General features: G+C 39.1%; 1 protein-coding gene across 1 annotated transcript; it reads left to right on the plus strand.

Annotated features, from left to right (window-relative positions):
• Positions 1–4,597: 4,597 nt before the first annotated feature.
• On the plus strand, positions 4,598–8,554 carry arl14ep (ADP-ribosylation factor-like 14 effector protein). Its single transcript, XM_061709305.1, has 5 exons — positions 4,598–4,780; positions 5,723–5,918; positions 6,023–6,157; positions 7,402–7,442; positions 8,127–8,554. Exons 1-5 carry the CDS (start codon positions 4,710–4,712, stop codon positions 8,353–8,355), a joined length of 672 nt encoding a protein of 223 aa, XP_061565289.1. The 5' UTR covers positions 4,598–4,709; the 3' UTR covers positions 8,356–8,554.
• Positions 8,555–9,198: the final 644 nt, after the last annotated feature.

The following is a 9,198-nucleotide window of genomic DNA, read 5'->3' on the forward strand; positions in this document are numbered from 1 at the left end:
TTTCATAATAGCCCTGAAGCGCTTCTCAGTGAATTTGGTTTCTAAGGATAAATATCCATCCATCTTCTATACCCGTTTTATCCCGTTCAGGGTCACGAGGGTCTGCTGGGGCCTAGTCCAGCTAATAACAGGCGAGAGGCAGGGGTGGATAAATATGATATTTGATATAAATATGAATTTATTAAGCGAAAAATATCACCAACCTATTTTTCTCTTTTTTTTTTAACAAAGCAAATTATCAAGCAAACATCAATCCAAGGTAATTTATTAAATAAAGGATCTGGGTAATAATATATATATAATACAAATCATAGTTGAGAAATGCATATTACAGTAAAACAATGAAGAAAGCAAAAGAAAACATGCTTAAGAAATACAAAACATAAATAATAAAAATATACAATGATGACTAAATGTAAATAAAAACAGAATGCAATGATTTCCAAATGTATAAAGCCTTATAACATACTCAACATCAGTTGTTGAAGCTGAAACATATTGCCATTTCATCGGAAGTCTTAGCTCATTTTGATTTTAATGGCAGCAACACATCCCAAAAGCATTTGACAGCCAATAGGTTAATTGGCAACAGATTGGATAAAAGGGAGCATCTCAGAAAGCCAGAACTTCTCATAAATTGGGCAGATTAGAATGGAAAAAAAGAGAGAGAGAGGGAACCATTTCAGGAAAACTTTGAAGATCTACAATACAGTGTATAAGATCTTCAAAAGATTCTGAGAATCAGGGGGGAAGTCTGTGCGCTATAGGGACAAGCCTGAAGGTCATAACTGGATGTTGTGATATTCATCCTCCCAGTCAACAGGTATACTTATCTACTGGGAATCACTACATGGGCTCAGGAGCACTTGCAGAAATCCCTGTCTGTGAATACAGTTTCCCATTCAATCCACAAATGCAGCGTATGGCTCTATCATACATTGAAGAAGCCATTGGGAAAAACAATTTAGAAACGCCACTATCTTTCCTGGCGCCAAGCTCATTTAAAATGGTCTGATGTAAAATGGAAACGTGTTCTGTCAGTTGAATGAAAATTAGAAATAATTTTTTTAATCTATGGACATCCATCCTGCAGACTACAGAGGAGATGAACCATTCAGCTTATTATCAGCATTTAAATCAAAACCCTGGATCTCTGCTGGGCTGGGGTTGCGCCCATTGTGTGGACAGCTTACACATCTAGAAAGGCACCATCAATGCTGAAAAGTGCATGGAGGTTTTAGAGTAACATAATATTCCATCCAAAGTATACGGAAAGGTTTTTCATGTTTCAGAAAGACAATGCTGAACCCCATGCTACTGCCATCACAACAGCGTGGGTAAGAGTAGCAGGAGAAGGGTCCGGGTGCTGAACTGGCCCGGCTGCAAAAAAATATTTGGTGTATCATGAAGCAACAAATCTGGCAACAATGGCACAACCTTCCTTTGCTTAAACTCCAACAACTGGTTTCCTCAATTCCCAGATGTTTGAAGTCATTTGCTAAAAGAAAAGTGGGTGCTACGCAATGAAACACTGCCCTAAACAATACATGTAGAATCAATCATTGAATAGGAAGTCAATGTCAATAAATTGCACGAATAGCATGCATGAATAAAACAGTAAAATAAAAGAAGTAGGTGATCCAAAAGAGCTGCAGAGAACAAGAATGGTTCGGGTTACCTGAACCAGCCATAAGCCTTATTAAAAAAGTAGGTTTTAAGCCTCTTCTTAAAACTAGAGGACGTGTGCATCACGAACAGTAGCTGGGAGTTGATTCCACATTAGAGGAGCCTGACAACTGAGAGATCTGCCTCCCATTCTGCTCTCAAAAACTCTGGAGATCAAAAGTAGTCATACACTTTGGGAGTGAATTGCTCTGTTGGGACAGTATAGAACTTCAAGTTTTTTTTTAGATAAGATGGAGCTCTGCCATTAAGAGTGTTATAAATAAGGAGAGGAATTGTATTTGATCCTGGATTTAATCGGAAGCCAGTGAAGAGAAGCTAAAATTGGAGTGACATGATCTTTCCCATTTATCTTCATCTGAGCTCTGGCTGCAGAATTTTTGATGAGCTGGAGGCAGTTCAGAGCAATTATGTGACATCCTAGCAGTGTAGAGTTGCAACAGTACAATCTTGATGTAACAAATGTATGGCCATCTTTTCTGCATCTCTCTGAAATAAGGTTTTAGCAATACTTTAGTGATATTTCAAGAAAGCAGACTTGGAAGCTTAATATATTACTGGTTTAAAGGATAAATCCTGATTAAAGACAATGCCCAGGTCCCTAACAGTAGTACAAGGAGTCCAAGTAAAACCATCAAGTGACAGTTGATAAGACAGTCTTTCTCTAAGACACTCAGTTCCAATGACAACAATCTCAATCTTGTCTGAGTTTACTTGCGTGAAATTAACATTCAGATCCTCATATTGTTAAGAAAAGCTTGTAATCCAATAAGTTTACTGATCTCATCTGGCTTTACGAAAAAATATAGCTGAGAATCATCTGCATAGCAGTGAAAATGTATGCCATTTTGCTGAATGATAGAACCAAAGGAATGCATCTAGACAGCGAACAGCAAAGGTCCAATACGGAACATCATGGCTACCTCTGTTGTACAGGGATGACAAACTGAAATCTATGGCCAATGCAGTTCCAGTAACCCCAATGATGTAGTCAAGCCTATGTGATAGAATATTGTGGTCAAAAGGCTGTACTGAGATCTAGTAGAGGACAAGGATGGAAACAAGCTCACTGTCTGAGGCCATGAGGAGATCATTAGTAACTTTCACAAGCGCTTTTTCTGCAATGGTGTGATCTAAGTCCTTACTGAAACTCATCAAATGGATCATGTCTGTGCAAATTGTGAAATAGCTGATTTGCAACAGTGCAGGATTTTAGAAATAAAGGGAAGATTGGATATAAGTCTATGATTATTCAGAGCATCTGGATCATGTTCTTTTGAGAGTTTGCTTAATTACAGCAACCTTAAAAGAGAATAACAAGTATAACAATTCCAGATGATCTGAACTTCCATCTATCTGGTCCTTCTTCTGCTTCAAGCAGGAGGTGAACACTGAGGTACTGTCTCTATACCAGTCTGGACAGAGTTAATTAACTGAACACATTCTTCAACAGGTTCAGTTCAGAAACAAACTCATGATCCTCCTCTCCTGCCCCCAGGCAAAAGGACCTCCCATCTTACCTTGACCCACATCTTCCATTACAGTACATGCAGCAGCTGTCATTGTTCCCTGCCACATCAGCAGATCCAGCCACCCCCCCGTAGTGTACACCTCTCACAACTTCATATGAGATAAATTAATAATTTAAGTAATTTATAAATCCCAGAATTTTAATAAATAAATTAAAAAGGAATACGAAAATAAAAATCCAGTGACGATGGTACCTACAGTATATGGACTGCGTTGGATTAGTTATTTTGCGTCAACTGGCCTGTGGTACTTTTACTCGTTTAGAAACAAGTTCAGGTTAGACGTTTACTGGGTGCTTTGAACTCAGCAGAAGCTGAAAGGACAGTAAACCTGTCAATTTCCTACCCAGTTGGGCTCTCTGATTGGTAGGAGGTCAGGCAGGCTGTTCTGTTTTTGTTGTCTGGTTTGGTTTTTATATATATTTATGTTAATAAATCTTAGACGATATCCGATTACACCTGGCTGCTACTTAGTCAGATAAACGCTACAGTATTGAACAGATGTGTATATATTAGTGATGCACCGAATGTTCAGTAACCGAAATTGTTCGGCCGAAAAAATAAGTGGGGAATAAACCGAACAATTAATAACGGCATGTTTAGATGACGCAAAAGAAGTGGATAAAACAAAATAAATAAAAAGAAAATCAATCCCTTTCCCATATTAATACTTGTATGGGAAAGGGGGTGATTTTCTTTTTCTTTATTTTGTTTTATCCACTTCTTTTTCACTTTTTTTACAATGCACATTAATGCATTAAATGCATTTTTTTAAGGCCTATGTAACAATTTTTCAGCAGTCAGTTATAGGCCTAATGTAAGCTCAAAGATGGCCAAAAAAAATATTTTGGCAATTTATTTATTTTAAGTTATTGTGCTTTGTTGGTATAATGTCTGCTGGAATATTTGAAAAATTCTGGGAAATGTTCAGTTGTTCATGTTCAATAAATATTTCTACCTTGTAATTTTGTAAAAGACTTTTTTTCTTTGAAAAGCATGCCTAAAGCACATTTATTTGATATATGCAATAGTGAAAAAATGGGCAAAATAAATGGAAAAACTGCGAAGAACCATGTTCGGTATGTTATTCGGTATTCGGCCAAGTGTTTATTATCATTTTCGGTTTTGGTTTCGGCCACAAATTTTCATTTCGGTGCATCACTAGTATATATGTGGTATGTTAAAGATACAAAACAAAAGCATTAAATTATTACTGCACCGTTAACATAAAATAAATAATTATTTTCAAACTTGACCTTGTTTAATCATACACATATGAGTAGTATGATAAAACTGTAGTACTACATACATATTTAATGATGCCGAGAGGCGTCGCTAGAGGGCGCACTAGTTACAATAAAGAAGCTTCAACTTCCGCCGGAGAAGAAGACGAACGACAACAATTGGGAGTCGTGCTCTTTTGTACATTTCTTTTCGTCTTTTCGTCTTTTCAGGACACATTTCTGCATCTGAATCCGTTCCAATTGAACAAACACCATGCCCGTCATTTGTGCGGCGTCAGGGTGCAACAATAAGTTTGTCAAGGGGTCAGAAATAAGGTTTTACAGGTATGTTTTCACTGCTCTAGAGAATAGTCTAAAGTTTTTGTACAAATGTCGCGAAGGGTTTTATTTTGGCTTTAAGAGTATTTCTCTCTGCTAGAAACGATAACATCTGACTTTCTTTAGATTATTTGTAGGGTTAATACAACGTTAAAACTTTTAAATACTGACTGTAATAAACATGTTCTGAGCACATTGCAGCACCGGGTCATCCTTCCTGCTTACAGCAACCTTATAATACCAACCTACAAAAGTATAATTGTATATATATACTATATAATGGTAGTAGTCCAGATATTTGCTATAAGCAAACGTGAAATTGCAGAATACAGTCTTGCACACTAATCTGGCTCCTACTTGCAACGTGAACCTTCTGATAACGTTGTGAAGTCTTGCAGAATACAAAGAGAAAAACGTGATTTGGATATTATTTATACCGTTTTGTTTGATACTTGAAGGGGTGAAAGGAAACACTTTCATGGTGGGGCTCTTTATGTGGTGTAAAACGCTGCTAGTTTAAGCAAACAAAAGTTAAAACTCCATTATTGACATAAAAGGCACATAAACAAGATCCAGAAATGGGAGTTAACAGGGGAAAAAAATAGTTTTTGCTCGCACTCAGCTCTGTCAGCCAGTTGGTTGTCGATCATTTACCCAATGATCACATGTAAATGATTATGCAACAAATTTGGCATCCTGTGCATTATTGAGATGTGTCGAAATGTTCATTTTAATAATCGAATCAAGCGGAAATATTGCACTGTGGATTGGTATTAAGGTGTCGGTGCTCAAAGCTTATTTATCTGGAAAAACTAAAGATTTTTTCTTCTCACCAGTCAGTGGTGTACTCTGTAAGAATTAACATCTTTGAGACTAGCCGTCTTCTTAACAGGTGTAATAGTTGAAATCCTTCATGTCTGGTTTGAAAACTATCTTTCTTTTTGTCAGGTTCCCTCTTAGCAAGCCTCAACTTGCCAGCAAATGGGTGCAGAGCCTGGGGATGAAAAACTTCATCCCAACAGCCAACACCTGCCTCTGCTCGGAGCATTTCAGGACCGACTGCTTCAGGGATTACAACGGGAAGCAGTTCCTTAGAGAGGATGCTGTGCCCACCATATTCAGCCAACCGCAGGACACTTCAAAGGCACGGACACAAATATCTTAGTTTTCTTCTCAAAAAAATTGTCCATGTGATTGACTGCGTTTGACTGTATTTTAAAACTAAGCGAACATATAACTTTGCTATAGCTTTTACAGATTGAGCTGCGTAAAAGAGGAGTAATACCAAAGGAGACAAATGTGGCAAATCAAATGGGGACACAAGCAGACAAAGACAGAGCCAGAGACGCTGCCATTCGCAGAGAAAAAAGAGGTGGATTCAGGGTAAGTTTTCCGTCACCACCGATGATGTCATTTTCACAGTTAAAGTATTGTATAAGTGGCTCCGTTGAGAATTATCAGTGGATTGAGATGGTTTAGACACGGGTTAATGTTTTTTCAAATACTTTTTTCTGACTCAGGAACAACTAATACAGTGTAATGATTTTTAAAATACGTTTCAAATTGAAACGGAAAGCCAAACAAGTTTCTGTCACTGTTGGTGCTAGCACTGGTTATCTACTCTGGCATTTTGTTTGGGTCGAGGTAAAAAACGGGGACATTTAGTGAGGGATTCTGATTTTTAGGGAACTGTGACATCCCAGACATGAGAATCAAATTATCCAGGTTCCCTTTTTTTTTTTTTTTTTTTTAACCTCCCCCAAACCTCACTTGAATGAATGAATAAGCTTTATTGTCGCTGGGCTGGCGTCCCAGCACAGTGAAACTGCAACCAGTACAACCCATCAAGACAACAGACAAAACAAATAACATGAGTCAACTGGTGAGATCAGATCAGTTGAGAAAGGATGACACTGGGATGGGGGAGGGGAAAAAAAGGCATCTTCACACTGTGTATAAGTACACAGCGTGAAAGTGCAAAAAAAAACACCTCAGCACAGACAGCAACATAACAAATTTAACATCATCATCACAAGACTTGCACATGTGTGTGTGTGGGGTGGTTCTAGGGGCGGGGGGATCCCGGCACAGTACCCCAAGTGAGCACCGCGGCCATTGGCGCGGCTCTCAAACCTGTTGACTGTGTTGGGGGGGCTGATAAGAGTGGGGGCCGGGGAAGGCGTTGACTTTAAAGGAAGGTGTATTTATCATTGTGTGTGTAAGTGGTAAGTCTGTGAACTTCGCACCAGAGCTGCTCCTTAGCCATTGTCCTTGATGTTATCAGACGGCCCGGTACAGTTCTGATACAGTCAGAACACAGATGTCCTGGGAATGGGGGGGGGGCGTCTTGTTTTCATTCCTCCAGGGAGATTGTGACACTTACTGCTGCATTTGCTGTAAAAGCTTATTTATCTTCATGAAACTGGAGCGTATTCATTTTATCCAAGGCATAATTGATTCAAGTTGGAAGTATAGTAGAACATTCACAGCCAATTAATTTCTATAAATCCAAACTGGGAACGCTGTTTGCAATCTCAAGAGCGTATGTCAAAATACATTTTTCAGTCTGTAATTAGCCACTAATGGGATAATTTACTTGAGTTTTAAATGTACTGATGTTGTTGCAGGGTGGTCGAGGAGGTCGTGGAGGAAAACAAATGTCTGACAGGTGAGAAACTCTGACAGTGTTTCTTTCTTCTAACAGCACTAAAATCTAAATATTAATTCACAGAAAGTATCTTCTTATGTCTCTGCTCTTCTATAAAGTGGTCAGTGAGTCATTGTCTTTATGTTACAAATGCCACATAAACATTCTGATCCACTTGCAAATTAAATTTGTGCATAAGTGCTGGTCTTGCTTATTATTTGCTTCTGCTTTGATTTAATTGATGGCGGCTTGGAGCAGATGCTGGTGACCTACCTTATATATCTTGCGTGTGTCCTCCTTACCAATAATTGACTGGGCAGTTACTGATAAATTTAGCCCACTAAAGTAGCAATTATTTCATAGTTTGGGGCGGGTACAAGTATTCTTGTAATAGTTTAAGACACTAGGCGTCACCGTTTGGCTCTTAAATTGCTGAAATCAGAGGCTGATCATGACTTCATGATAGGGAAGAATGACACTTTCCCACTAATGTTTTCAGTTGACATTACCAGATTGTGTTAAAGGCTGCCGGTGTTGATCTACATTAATGCGGAGATGGTTTACAATCAAGTTTTGATCATTTTACACCATCACGGTGTGAGACATTAATAAAAGAGAAAAACCACTGGGCGGGGGGCTGGAATCATATTGTTGACTGTGAGAGAACGCATCACATTGTGCACGTTTTAAATCTTCCTCCTGCAGGGTAACTGCTGCAGCCAAGAGCAGAGTGTACGACGCCAAAGGTCGTCTGCTTTCCAACGGCAAGGACATGTGCGACTGTCTGGATGTGGATTGTATGGGCTGCTTCTACCCCTGCCCGGAGTGTGGATCACGCAAGTGCGGGGTTGAGTGCCGCTGCGACAGGAAGTGGCTTTATGAGCAGGTGGAAGTGGAAGGGGGAGAAATCATTCGGAATAAGTTTGCCATTTAAATCTTAGTGACTTTTTGATTTTCCAGACTGAAAAGGTTAGGAAGGACATGTTCCATGATGTAAATGTTGTTTAAAGTGTTTTCATTTCTATTCGATCATGTGTAAATAAACCCTTTTCTTAACACTTAATTTTCACACTGTTGATGGGAAAGTGTCAGGTCCAGACCATGGATGTATTATATTAACCTGGATACCGGACAGGAAAATGGCCGCCGTTCATTTCAATGGAAGTTCCTCGCTGGCGCATACGCCGAAAAAAGTTCCTGACTTCCGGGTTTACTTCCGCATTATGGGGCCCATAGAGCATGCGCAGTTGAGTCACCTCCCATGATGCTCTGGGGCCTCCCATCATGCCCCGGGACAATGAGAACGAGTATTAATATAATATGTATTAATATAATATATTAATTAATGTATATTATTAATGTATTAATATAATATAATTATATAATATGTATTAATATAATACATCCATGGAGTGCACGGCACAGCCGTGACGTCACGCTCAGAAAGAGACTTTTCTTTGACTTTTCTGGCCGTTAGAAAACATTTTTGACGGATATAAAGTCCACGACTTAAAAATATAGAATACAAAGATTAGTAATTGCCGGTGATTACAGCTGGAGGTGTCCTGTGAACAGTTTTAGAGGCTTCTCTTTTACTATTGTGGTCTATGGGAAAAAAGCTTTTTGGGCCCCATGGGATTTTTTTGTTGCAGTACCGCGGCTGGCCACTGGGAAAAATCGGCGTGCCTGCTGAGTGCGAGACCGGGGGCCTGGTCCAGATTGACACCCTCAGCAACTAGCCTAAATCTGCTGGATATTAACAAAAGACAAGAGACAT

The sequence above is a fragment of the Cololabis saira genome, chromosome 2 (assembly GCF_033807715.1).
Source record: "Cololabis saira isolate AMF1-May2022 chromosome 2, fColSai1.1, whole genome shotgun sequence".
Taxonomy (NCBI): Eukaryota; Metazoa; Chordata; class Actinopteri; order Beloniformes; family Belonidae; genus Cololabis; species Cololabis saira.